This window comes from Chamaea fasciata, unplaced genomic scaffold (assembly GCF_029207755.1).
Source record: "Chamaea fasciata isolate MVZ Bird 193981 ecotype frontalis unplaced genomic scaffold, bChaFas1.0.hap1 SCAF_3, whole genome shotgun sequence".
NCBI classification, from domain to species: domain Eukaryota; kingdom Metazoa; phylum Chordata; class Aves; order Passeriformes; family Sylviidae; genus Chamaea; species Chamaea fasciata.
In genome coordinates this window covers 61,668,403-61,681,388 of record NW_027094088.1, presented here as the reverse complement: position 1 = coordinate 61,681,388, position 12,986 = coordinate 61,668,403, and the positions used below count along the sequence as shown (strand labels likewise).

The window sequence follows — 12,986 nt, the reverse complement described above, 5'->3', positions numbered from 1 at the left end:
TACAGACTGAGAGCTATTTTGTTTGCTTAGAGTGACAGATGTTAGGCAAGTGGGGTTTGTTGCAGATTTGGGGTTGTTTTCAGCCAGGAAACAACAGATGTTTTGGGTAGATACATCACTCATTGCTGAAGTGGTTTGTCACTGGAAGATAATCCCTAATGGCAATTTTGCCATCAGTTTCTAGGGTTTATCACATGGTCCTCTCTAAGTTGTTGTTTTCCTGTTGATGCACTGAGCAAGGATACAGACAGGTATCAGGTCATGAGTTTCAAAGGTCAGTAGGTACAAAATCAAGGGCTAAGGCTGTACAACCAACTAAAGCTTACTTGGAGGTTGCACCTCCAAGTGGGACAGCTGGGTGTGGTTTGGATTTAGAGTGGATAACCAGAAGGTGCTCTGTCCACATCCAGCCAGCCAGGGAAGGGACCCCGAGGTCTGTGCCCTGGTGTAGCCACAGCTGGCCGTGTGAGCAGCCGGGGGACCCAGGGCTGCACTTGCAGGGTCCTACCAACTGTCCCACTCACTGGTGCAAACTGCTCCACTAGTTTCTTGGTGGGTGCTTTGCCAGGACTGAGCTCTTCACATGTGGCCTCAAAGTCACCAAGATTGCTCTGTATCACTTCTTTGACTGTTTATAGAGCTTTCAGTGCTTTTACTGCTCCTTGTAACACCAAATGTGTTGTCTGTTTCCTTTCTAGTGGCCGGTTTGGTTTATGGTTAGATGCAGATTTGTATCATGGGCGAAGCAACTCCTGCAGCACCTTCAATAATGACATCTTAACTAAGAAAGAAGATTTCATAGTACAAGATGTAGAAGTATGGACATTTGAGTGAAACACTGACTGCCTTAAGGACTGGATCCATTAGGCACTTAAAAGCTATCCAGAAGGTGCAGGCTGCCTCACAATGTTACACGCTTTTTCCTCAAGTTTGTACCAGAGCATGACTACGCAAAAAAACCAACCAAACAACCCAAGAATAAAAGAATTGGTTTTGAGAGGCAGTAAGAGACAGAACAGTAAGAGATCACTCTGAAGTGTTTTTTACTTCCTCTTCAGCACTCTTCCATTGAAGATACAATGCTTATGAAAACGTTCATGATGTAGAAGTTGAAAACTTTTTATGTAACTGTGAAAAAGATCCTGTGGAAGAACTATAACTGTCTAGTACATTCCATGCGTATTTATGTTCAACATGCAAATGCTGACCAAAAATAAAAGGTTACTTTACCAAAATCTACAGTATACTGTTTGCCATGGAAAAGAATCAGAAATAGGTGTACGCAGCACTTAAGGGAACATGTTTTTAAAATAATTTTATTTATTGTTACTGTATAGTAGACTTTTTTTTTGTAAATGTATTAGCTATGAGGTTTTTTGTTTAATGTTTCAAATCTCATTTTGATAATTACTGTTGGGGTAGGTTTCTTATGCGTTGGCATTTATTCTGAATCAATTTATTTGATTTCTGAAGTTAATTTTTATATTTTTATTTTGTAAATGAGATTTGGTTTTCATTTTACCCTAATTAGAGGGTTTGTTTTCCTGGCAGAAACAGTTGAGTGCATAATTCTGTTTCATTTTCTTTTTCTGAAATGAGGGAGAAGGGGGATAGTGCTCCTTCTTAACTCTGCTGTCACATTCCTGTTGATAGATTACTATTTTGGCAGCGTATGGAGACATTGGGCAACTGCCCCCTGGTGTAGACCGCATCAGTTGTGTTGCAGCCACAGAATTAGGATAGCATGCTCTGAGCACCTGCCCCAGTATTATTTGACTGTTTATGAGGGACATTTCTAAGAGAACTGGTTTTCTGCATCACCACCAAATGATAGAAAATAAGCCACCCATTGTGCTTTTATGAGCATTTCTTACAAATTGAAGAATTTAAGAAGAAAATACAATTGACATTTAGAGAAGAAAGTTCTTTTCCTAACAGGCCAGGTCATGTCAGTGTAAAACTTATTTTCCTAACAATTACATACATAATTTCCTTTAAAAAAATACTTCAAGCAGAAATCTGGTTTAGGATTTGACAGGCAACTAAGTATTTTTTTTGTTTTGTTTTTAATGAAATTATCATATACTTCCCCCTCCCCCGCTGCCAAAGCTGAAAAGACTCTATATTATGAATTTGTAAAATTTATTTTACGAATAAAATATATTACAAAATTATAAAACATTTGGTAAATGGGGAGAGTGTGAGAGAGGACTGGCAATCTTCACTGCTTGCTAAGGAATTCTGCTTTGCCATTAAGCTGTGGTTTTGTTTACACAGTCCAGGCCTAATATTAGGATGCTGTCCTGCCCTTGGACTTGAATGTTTCACTGTCCTGAGAAAGGCAGGTTTTAGAGACAGTAGCGTGCATTAAAACAGTACAGTCTAATGTTGGGATATTATTAACTGAGTAATACAACTCAATTTAGTTACTACTCTTTCCTTTTTGAATAGATTAAATAATAATAAAAAAGCCAAATGCTTTTCTTTCAAAAAGCATTTCTAAATCTTAATCCTGCACAGAAGTTTCACAGTCGAATAAAAACAATGCTATACACAGTAAGCCTGTAACATGCTGCACATGAGCTTTTCACACTTCCTTTCTTTGTGGTCTACTACAGCCATAAATAAAGTTCTTAATGCTTTGAAATATTTTGGAAGTTGTTAACAGCATAATGCTTTGAAGATACCCAGACTATCTAACACTCTTTGCTCTTTTAAATGGTGGCAGAAGACCACTTAATAGTTAAAAAGACCCAAACAAACACCCAACAAAAACCCCCACAACAAACAAAATGAAACCAAGTTCAACATTTTGCATACATTTCACTATTGCTACCTACAACTTACTCCATTATATTATCCTTGTCAAAACATATCTAAATGCTGTGGTCTATATTCAAAACAGTGTTGTTCAATCAAAATTCTGTGACCCTTGAAACTATGAATATTGAATATATGTAATGCAGTGCTATCACAATATTTTCAATAAAGGAATTTATGCATTCAGAAACTTGTTACAGATGCTTTCTCTTTTATTCACAAACTTTAGAACATTTTAAAGGTGAAAGGATGCAGCTTAAGTTACAGGTTATGCTGACATACCTGTGCCACCTCATAAAAGGAGAATTTCAGCAATACTGTATTTTACAAAAACAGATAAGGAAGTTGGAAATTGGGTGGGGTTGGTTTTGGGGTTTGGGTTTTTTGTGTGTAGTATGGTGCGTCTTTAAAGAGAGCTGTGGCTTGAATTCACTGTGAGACAGACTGTGACAAAGGACTAAGAAATGCCAGGAAACACTTAGCAGTTACCTGCTAGTTCTTGCTGCTGCTCTCAGCTGCGGTGAATGACGTGTATCCCCTTATCTTTTTTTGACCAACCTCTTCCCAGAAGTCAAAAATCCATGTGCATCATTTTTGTATGCAAAAAACTTTTCATATTTCCAAAACGTTCACCTATATTTTTATATCCAGGCAAGCAAAGCAAAAGGTGTCTTAAAAGTACCTGGTTCTTGGGTTTTATTGGTTTTCCTTGTATACAGCAGTGGTGTTAAAAGAAAACAAACTACACTAACATGAAATTGAACAAGCTTGCTACCCATGAGCCTTGCTCTGAGTGAAATGTGGCGGTAACAACTTTCCCAAAGTAACTGGAAAATTATGGTCACTAGTAATTTTTCTTCCGGGGAAAACAAGATCTTGCTCTTGCAATATCAAGTATGTGTTCCTTCAGTGGTACTTGGGTACAGATTTTTGATTCAGGGCCGTGTTCAAATAAATACAAATCAGGCTTGTCAGTACCCACGTAATTGCAGATGTTTTATTTGGTGCTGGTTTAAGTGCAGGTTTTGTGTTGGATGTTTTGCACAAAGGCTGGCTTTAGAGCAAAGGAAAGTCTAGTTACATTTGGAACAATATTCATTTGTAAACTAAAGATTTGATTTGCCTGTTCGTAACAGAGAAAAAGAGCAGGTTCGGTCATTGCAAAGGGACTGCCTTGCCTAGCACTGCAGGTTGGCACATCTGCCAAGTGAGCTGCTTCAGGTAGAACAGCCAACTATGTCCTGTTAGTACAGGCAAACCTTGCTTTTAAAAAATAAAAGCATTTTTGAAAATCTCAGTCCAAATTTTTCATCTCATTACCCTTTAAAACACTGTAGCCTGTCACCTGTGGGACAAGCACTTTGTGCCTTTCGAGCTGCATGAAGAATACATTTAGGTTGCAGGATCAGTGATTCTGCAGCTCTAGTCTAATGAACAGTGCAAATTATTTTAAATACAAACTATTAAGAAAACATTTTTAGAACTTGAAGGCAAACTACCACTAAAGAATACCCTCTGTTAGCTTCAGAAGTAGTTGATAGGAGGGTGATGAAACAGATTATCCAGGGAAGTTTTGGATGCCCCATTGCAGGAAGTACTCGAGGCCAGGCTGGATGGAGCCCCGAGCAATCTGGTCTCTTGGCAGGGACAGTTGTTGGAACGAGATGATCTTTAAGGTCCCTTCCAATCCAAACCATTCTGTGATTTTGTGAAATATCTTACTTTGGCTGTAAATTAGCGTAGCTGTCATGAGCAGGCATCAATTTCAGGGCTGTCAGCTTATGCAGTTAGAAGTAACACCAGATTTTTAGCCCTTACTGCTGGGAGTGTAGAAGAAAAAAATGTAGACTCAGTTGGAAAAAATCTCTGGAATTATATTAGTGACCCTGAATAAACTGCAGCAGTGTGGAAATGGTGTTTGAAGATTATTTGTGCACATATAAAAATCCAAGTAACTTGAACTAATGGGGCAAAATGTCTAAATTTCTCGAAAGTTTTTCTCGGTTTGTGTTGATCAATGAATTGCTGGACGTAACTTTCTGATGAAAAACAGAAAGATCCAGCATCATACCCTCTTTACTGCATATTTGATTTTTTTTTTCCCCCCCGCGGCAATTCGACTTTTAATGAACTCAGAATGCATTCACATGGTTTTGTTCCCCTCATTAAAAAAAAAAATAAAATAAAAAAGAGACAGCGAGCCCCGGTTTCGCTACGCGTGTTCCCGGCGGGAGGAGGCGGGCGGTGCCAGCGGGGCTCCGGGGCCGGGCGCTCACTCCCTCGGCGGGCGGGGCGCCGGCAGCGGGACCGGGAGCGGGGCCATGGCCGGGCCTCAGGCCGCGGGTGCTGCCGCCGCCGCTGAGGGGAGCGAAGCCGGGAATGGCGGCCGCGATGGCTACGACGGGAAGTGCGTGTTCTGCAGGATCGCCCGCCGGGAGGAGCCGGGCACGGCGCTGCTCCCCTGCGAGGTGGGTGAGGGGCGCCAGCATTCCGTCCCCGCTCCCCCACGGGCTGGCCCGGGGTCGCGGCTAAGGCTGGCGGGGCGCGGCGGCTCCGAGGGCCCTGAGCTCCTGCATGGACAGAGAGGGGCAGCATCGCTCGGGCGGAAAGCGCCGTGCCTCCCGTAAATGCCGGCACAGCAGCCGGAAGCCTCCCGCTGAGGAATCCTGACTGCGGAAGGTCAGCGGCGGAGGCGCACCGTGCCTGGAGGCTGCCTCCAAAAAACCCTCAGCGTTTGTTGCTAGTCGTGTCAGCTCCGACGTTTGGTATCGCATCGATGTGGGGCGTATGGACATTGTTACCTACTCTGTTGCCAGTATCCTCGTCCTAATCCATTTTAAAACGTTTGCACCCTTTTTTAGGATGAAGATCTTGTTTGCTTTAGAGATATAAAACCTGGTGCCCCGCACCACTACCTGGTGGTGCCCGTGAAGCACATGGGAAACTGCAAAACACTGAAGTCAGAGCACATACCTCTAGGTAAGGCTGCAAGTGTGTGCTTGACCTAAAGGAAGGTCGTTTTGCACAGCCTGAAATAAGGGGTTGTCAGGTAAATTACAATTTTGGACACTATTTGTAAACATGGAAATAGCTGATGTGAGTGAGTGTAGGTAGGGACTTACCCTTTCTCGGAACTTCTATGTGCTGGTCTAGAATGGCACTTCTTTTTTGTGCAGTTCTGGAAAAACATTGCGGTTTGCATGGATTATAGATGCTTCTGCACTTTGTTGGAAGTACAGCTGTATTTTTAAAGCATTTATTGCTGCTTCATTGCATTTTCTTAGATATGCATAGGCAATTCTAAAAGCTTACAGAAGAATTTAATAAAATGTATACTATCAGATACGTGCTTCATTATTTGTCAGGAAAAAAGGCAGTGACAGATGAAAAAGAGAAATGATGTTTCAATTAACTTCAAAAAATTTTGAAAAAATAAAATTCTGAAATGTTGAAGCCATTATTTATTGCTGCTAGGCTTATTTTGGGTTTTTTTCTCCTAAAGAAGACATTGTCCTGGAGTTTGTTTCACAAGATATGGCTAGGTAAGTGTGTTGAGTAACAGAAGAAACTGTAGCCATGAAGAAATTTCACCTTAACGATATTTACAGGTGATGCAAGAAAAGAGTTGTAGCGTTTTGCAAATCTTGCATCACTGTATTTCTCTTGTTAACATAGGGTGATTTTCTCCAGAAGAAAAACAAAACTTCTGTATGTGTTTGGCTTCAAGGCAATTCCTCTGATTTCTGCCTTGAGTTTTTGTATTAGCTTACTGGATTGTTCAGTGATAATGAAACTGTGTGCTAGTAATAAGAAAGACTGACAATTTTATTTCAATTTAAATTTATGTACCGTCTCTGAAATGTACTCCAGGTTTCACAGGACCTGGAGATCAAAGTCCTGTAGCTGTGTAGAGATACAACACTAGAATTAGTGCAGAGTCATCATTCTGACCAATCAGTACTTGTTGGGTTCTTTAATAAGAGTGTGGTGATAGCATGGCTCTGGCCAAAGTTCTTATTAATAATATCTATCACACTGGAGAGCACTGCAAGTGTGGAAGTTGGTATCAGTGGCAGTTTTCAAGTAAATCATTGCACACACTCTCGATTGTCTTTTGTTTAACTAGGAGTAGTTACAGTGTTTATATTTTGAAAAAACCCATGTCTGTGATCTCAATGTAGATTAGTCTGTTGAAGTTACTATTCTGAAGAATACCTTTTTAAAATGAAATTTATTTGTGTGTTAATAGTAAGGAGAATGATGGAAGTTGGAAAAGCTGTTCTCCAGAAGAATAATTTTAGTGACTTGGATGATGTCAGGTATGTAATAGAAACCTTCCATCTTTCTGTTGAGCGTGGTTTTTACTTTTCAGTATGTTACTTTAGAGATGGTGGCAGAACCTGCACTGTGATTTATGGAAGAAATCTGGTCTGCATTTCACTTATTGTGTGAATTCTCAATTAAAATCTACTCACATTGAATATAAACTTTTTTTTCTGGCATAAATTGGGTTCCAGCTCTGAGATTCTTTTTTGAACACATCTTGGAGAAGGGAGGGCACTTCAAACAACTTACCAAAGAGGCTGCTCTTTCATTATGTGCAGCAAATACGCTCTAAATCCTAGAGGCCAGAAGAGAGGTAAACTTCGACCTATTGAAGCAGGGCACTACATTGTGTTTCAGTCATACCAGAATCCCCTGGATTTTGGTGCTGGACACTTCAGTTTAAGGCCCCTGGTAGCTGAAATAAACTGTTACATCATTTAAGCACTGTAGAGAAGTAGGGAGCTGGCTCTTCATGATGAAAACTGATAGCTGGCTTTCCAGCTGAAAACTAGACAGGATACATTTTAGATACTTTTTCTTTTAAGTCCTTCTTTTAAAAATGTGTTTTAAATACAGAGATGTGAAGGAGGAGATTAATGAACTTTTGAAGAGCTTTTTGTGGTATAATGAAAGGGCATGTGTTTGTTCTTGCTTCTGCGTACAACGAAAATGCAATGAGTTCTTAGCTCTCTGGATCATGTTCAATAACCTGCAGTGTTCCACCTCTTCCTGAATTAACACCACCACTGTCTTGTGCTCCTTTTCCTTTTCTGAAGAATGGGTTTCCACTGGCCTCCATTCTGCTCCATAGCCCACCTGCATCTTCACGTCCTGGCCCCGGCCAGCCAGCTGGGCTTCTTATCCCGGATCTACTACAGGATCAATTCCTACTGGTTTATCACGGTAAGTGGAACCCACGTGGGCTTTGCCTTTGTAGGTTTTCACTTGTGAGCTGAAAATGCCATGTCTTTCTAACCTTTTAACTGTGTTCAAAAATTCTCTGACCAAGTATTTTTGTTGTTACTTTCTCACTTATATACATTTTGCATTAACTGAGGAAAAATAAAGGTAAACCCCTTAATGTTTATGCGTGTTAAGGGGAATGGATTGCTAATAACTAACAGCAAACAGTGGAGTAGTTCTGGATCTTGCCTGAAGCTCAGGGTCTGTGATGTGCTTCTGCGGACACTTGGTAGATATTTGGGTTTTAAAATAAAAGGCTATATTCAAATATGATGGACTGTTTTACACATAATCTGGTTAATCCTGTGTAGGTGGAAACATATCCACCTAATGACTGCATTTATCACTTCATGTGCTTTTTCTCACCTTGTCAAGACTAACCTAGTGCCTGCTTGACAAAAACATTATTTGTACTGATTTATGTCAGTAGAGATTAGCAATGAGACTGACACTGACTAAAGCACTTTGAAAATCTTTCTCTAGAGATCTAAACCTCATTCTCACTGCTTTGATACAGCAAAGCACCTGTCCTTGGTGCAGCATCCTGGTCTCATTGCACATCCCCAAATCAAAGTTGCTGAAAAGGGTCTAAAGATCCCATCTAAAGAATATAGACAGCTTCTTACTTGAAAGAGAAGAAACACAGCTGCTTCACAGTGGGACCTTGCTGAAGTTCACTCCTAGTTCAAAAAAGGCAGATGGGTCTGCTGTGTTATTAACCATCTTACAAATATTTGTCCCTCAAATACATATAGCTGTGTAGGTTTACTGCTTATTATCTTGGATTAGTTCAGGCAGATCCATACTAAGTCACTAAGCCTGGTTATCCAGTATGGATGCACTTTGGTATTTTGCCCTGGTGTCAGGTTGGAAAATGTTCTTGGGTTGGTGATGGTTTTGTTTTTTTTTTTTGTTTTGTTTTGGTTTGGTTTTTTTTAATTATTGTGTCTTGAATGTGGTACTTGTTTAAGAATGCAAAACAGGATTCAGATAATTTAATTTTCAGTTGCTGCATGCTTTATGTAGCTTTATTTGTAAATAAACTGCAGTAATTACTGAAGTCCTCTTGAGTTGCTCCTACCTGAAGTAGCTGGTTGCATTTTTACTGTCTGCATTTATAATATGCCAAGCTTAAGCTTTTTGCCTTTTAATGTAGTTCCTTTGGAGATCTTAATAAAGCCTCAAGCACTAGATCAAATTAAAAGATGAATTCAGTAGGACTGGCAAAAAAACCCAAAGGCTGACAGTAAACTGATTTTTTTTCAGAAGTGCCCCTGTTAGCCTCCACGTGCCCAGTCTGGCCTGCTTGTTGGCAGACTTCCTCCTGCCCTGAGCCTTCCTGAGGGCTCTGTGAGCTGGTGCTGTTACATGTACAAAGTACAAAGCTGTCCCAGACCAACCCATGATGCATAAATGATGATGACAAAAGCATGTGTTGGTGCAGTGATGTGGCCAAAGGATGAGGTAGTAGCTGGTGACAGGAGCCACACAGGTGAACGCCCTCCATCCCTCAGCAGCGTTTGTGGCTGGTGGTGCAGCTGAGTGGGTGATGAGCAGCCACAACAATTCTGGAGTGGCTCACAGAGAATCCCAGGCTTCACCACTTGGTTGTTCCGAGCACTTCTGAGGTCTCTGAAGTCACAGTGCTTTTACAGATCTGCTGTTTATTTGCTCAAACCTCCTCTGACCTCCATAGGTTATGTTTCCTCTCCCCGATCACCTGATGAGTGTTTGGTGGAAACTGTGAGTCTGCTGTTGAAAGGAATTGTATTCTGCTTCTCCTGTATACTTCATCTGTAAAAGTGCAAGGCAAATGCTCTGTTAGTGTCACTGTTTTTAAAATGGAATTTTCAGTAAACTGAAGGTCCATGGTGTAGTTAATGCATTACTTTCTCTCTTCCATAGGCTGAACAACTGATCGAGAGACTGCAAACTGAAAATGCTGCCAGCTGAAAGCTTGTGTTGTCAGCCAGTTTGGTCTTTGAGCTTTGATTTAAGGTTGCACAGTTTGATGTTGCCAATAATATCCCAGGATAAAAAAAGCTTTAGTTCCTTATGAGGAAATACACACAGAATTTGTAGCTGCTAACCTAATTCTTCCATTTGGATATGTCAGTCTGTATACTTCCCTGGCAATAGCGTGATGAATTTTAGTTATAATTTTATATTTGTGTAGATATATACATAATATACACACACAGGCACACAAGACAGAGAACTCTTCCTATTAAAAGGCAAAGTGTAGCAGCAGAATGCATTTCAACCAAGGCAAAGAGTTACAGCTAACAGCATGTGAATGGTACCAAAGGGAGTACTTGTTGTGGAATCAAGCTTTCATTTTCAAGATGCCTTGTTCTGGGATTGCAGGTAACATTTCAAACATTTGTTCCCATCTACATTTGTATGATATGTTACTTATGACTAGTGATGAGTAGGTACATTGCTGAAAGTACACTCTCTTTCTGATGCGAAACCACTTCAACGTTACCTGACTTGTTTGCATCACAGTGACACACTGAAAGTGAATACAATATGTGCCCAAAATGGGATAATGCTGTATAACATAGAATATAGTTTATGTGTAAATAGACCTAAAGATTTTTTTCCCCTTTTTTGTGCACAGTATTTGAAATTAGTTACTGTATGTTTACAAAGAATGTAAAGAGTTCAGAAGAATGGATTTAATATACTGCTCTTCTGCATGGCAGTAGATAGAAAACTCCAGATTTTCTGAGCTTATTCTCACTGGAAGTTCTTTGGAGATTACTAATGCCTTGGCCAAATTTGGATTCTAAATGAAGTCACAGGAGAAGCTGGTCTGAAATGCAGTGTGTGTATTTGTGGGGGGCAGACTTACATAAGAGCAATGTGATTTGACTTTGGGATAGCAGGGACTCGGCCCAAAATTGGAACATGCCAAGTTGCTTAAGGAACCTGCTGAACGTTTGCCTTCGCTGCATGACTCTAATCAGGAATGCTAGCACTTGTTTTTCAGTACCATAATAGGCAGACTCTTTGGCAAGTTAAAACTCCAGAACACATGGAGTGGATTTTCTTTGTTCACAGAGCTTGTCTTGGTGCCCAACTAACCAAGTGCCCTTGCCTGATGCATTCAGATGCAGCTGAGGTGAGAACATCTGTTGCACCTGCAAGCTTCCCTGAACATAATGTTCTGTGTTTTCCATGGATCCAGCACCTGTTGCCTTAGTGATATAACGTGTTGTAATATTCTTACAGTACTTCAGAGAGTCTGCACCCTTCTAAAGAGCTGCATTTTCTACCTGGCAGAATTTACACCTCTCTGTCTGTAAGATCTTCTTTCTAATGTCTTCTTATTCTCATTAGTGGGTACTCACATGGCATTTGCAGCCCTTTAGGGTTTTAATTTGTTACATTTGGTAGGAAAAGTGTGACTTAAAGTCACCAAACTTTGTGCAATAGATAAAGAGATTTGAGCTGGCTCCTAATTTAGTGAAATACCTGAATATTAAGGACTTCCAAGAGTTTATACTGTGTATGTCTTCTGATCTGTAATTAACTTATGTATCTGTACCGAACTGTGACATGTAATGTAATATTTAAAATAGCAACATAAACTGTTGTCAAAAAGGATTAATAAATGCTAATCTTGGGATGATTTTTCAGTGCAATGGAATAGTTGACTGTGGAAGTTGACCCTAGATGGGCCTTTGCTCACTCTTCATCCCTTAACCCAGTGGGGTGGGAAAACAGAACAAAATGAAAATACTCATAGGTTGAGATAAAGATAGTTTAATGTGGAAGAATAGAGGAAGAAAAAAGCAAAGGTAATCACTCATGACCTCCTACAGGCAGGCCAGTGGCAGTGGCCCCCACCCCCCCAAAAAGAGCCTTCTCTTCAGTTTTTATTCCAGACATAGTATGTCATGGAATATCCCTGCTGGCCAGTCAGTGTCAGGTGTGCAGGTTGTGCTCTCTCCAAGTTTTTTGCCCACTTTAGGGGGCAGAGCAGGAGAAAGAAGGCCCTGATATTGTATGTGCACTGCTCAGCAATCACCAGAACTGCTGTGTTACCAACACTTCAGTCACACCCAAAACCTGGGATGCTCTGAAGGAAGTTACTTCCATCCCAGCCAGACTCTCTGCGTTGCCAAATGTGTATGAAAGCACAAAGGCCAACTTCTAGATCTCAGCTTTGGAGAAGAGCCCCAGGAATGACAAGACTGGAAAGGTAAAAATCTGGGTATAATGTCACTTCCAGAATTTGCTGATGAGAAAGATGGGGAAATCCCATGTTGCCTGACAGCAACAGCCAGGCCTCAAAACAGCTGAAACGGCAAAGCATTAAGCAGAGGCACACTAATTACTGAGAGGAATGCTCAGCCTCTCGTTAGTGTTTTTCAGCACAGAACTGTGGTCTGTTTGCCTTCTGCATTGACAAGCATTCTTGGACTCTCCAGATAATTTTTTTAATTAGGTAAAGAAATACTTTCTGAAAAGCCTAACCTAATACTTCCAATACTGTTCTGAATTACTGGCTAGACCCTGGAAGAGACAGTGGGCAGATCCTATTAACTTTGTCACTGTCTTCTATAGAAGCTTTTAGTAATTTTAAAACTTCAGAAATCATGTGTAGAGCTTTCTAAGGAGCAAGGATCAATAAGGAGCATGAACTCAGAAGCTCTTACTTTCCAAGAGCCTGGAGAAGCAAAGGAAAGTTGTTCAGCCACTGCTGCTGGCTCTGTTCTTTGATCTAGTATTAGCAGTCTTGAGAAAAGCTGCTTTTTTGACCTCATGTTTAGGAATGACAAAGCTTTGTTTGTACTGTTTTGCTCAATTGTTTTACATAAACTCCCAACCTAACACGAACCCAGAGAATAATGCTTTTATGCTGAAAG

General features: G+C 40.6%; 2 protein-coding genes across 13 annotated transcripts in view; both read left to right on the top strand.

The window, feature by feature from the left end:
* Positions 1-3,010, top strand: part of NCOA7 (nuclear receptor coactivator 7) — an 86,501-nt gene extending 83,491 nt beyond the window's left edge. For all 12 annotated transcript variants that reach the window (XM_066179248.1, XM_066179247.1, XM_066179249.1 and 9 more), the window contains one exon: positions 699-3,010. In XM_066179248.1, the coding sequence (XP_066035345.1) occupies positions 699-834 (136 nt within the window). In that variant the 3' untranslated portion in view covers positions 835-3,010. The remainder of the gene's footprint in view (positions 1-698) is intronic.
* Positions 3,011-5,099: 2,089 nt separating this feature from the next.
* On the top strand, positions 5,100-11,746 carry HINT3 (histidine triad nucleotide binding protein 3). The gene is made up of 5 exons (XM_066179243.1): positions 5,100-5,288; positions 5,682-5,799; positions 7,070-7,139; positions 7,923-8,049; positions 10,015-11,746. Exons 1-5 carry the CDS (start codon positions 5,142-5,144, stop codon positions 10,060-10,062), a joined length of 510 nt encoding a protein of 169 aa, XP_066035340.1. The 5' UTR covers positions 5,100-5,141; the 3' UTR covers positions 10,063-11,746.
* The last annotated feature ends 1,240 nt before the right edge of the window (positions 11,747-12,986 follow it).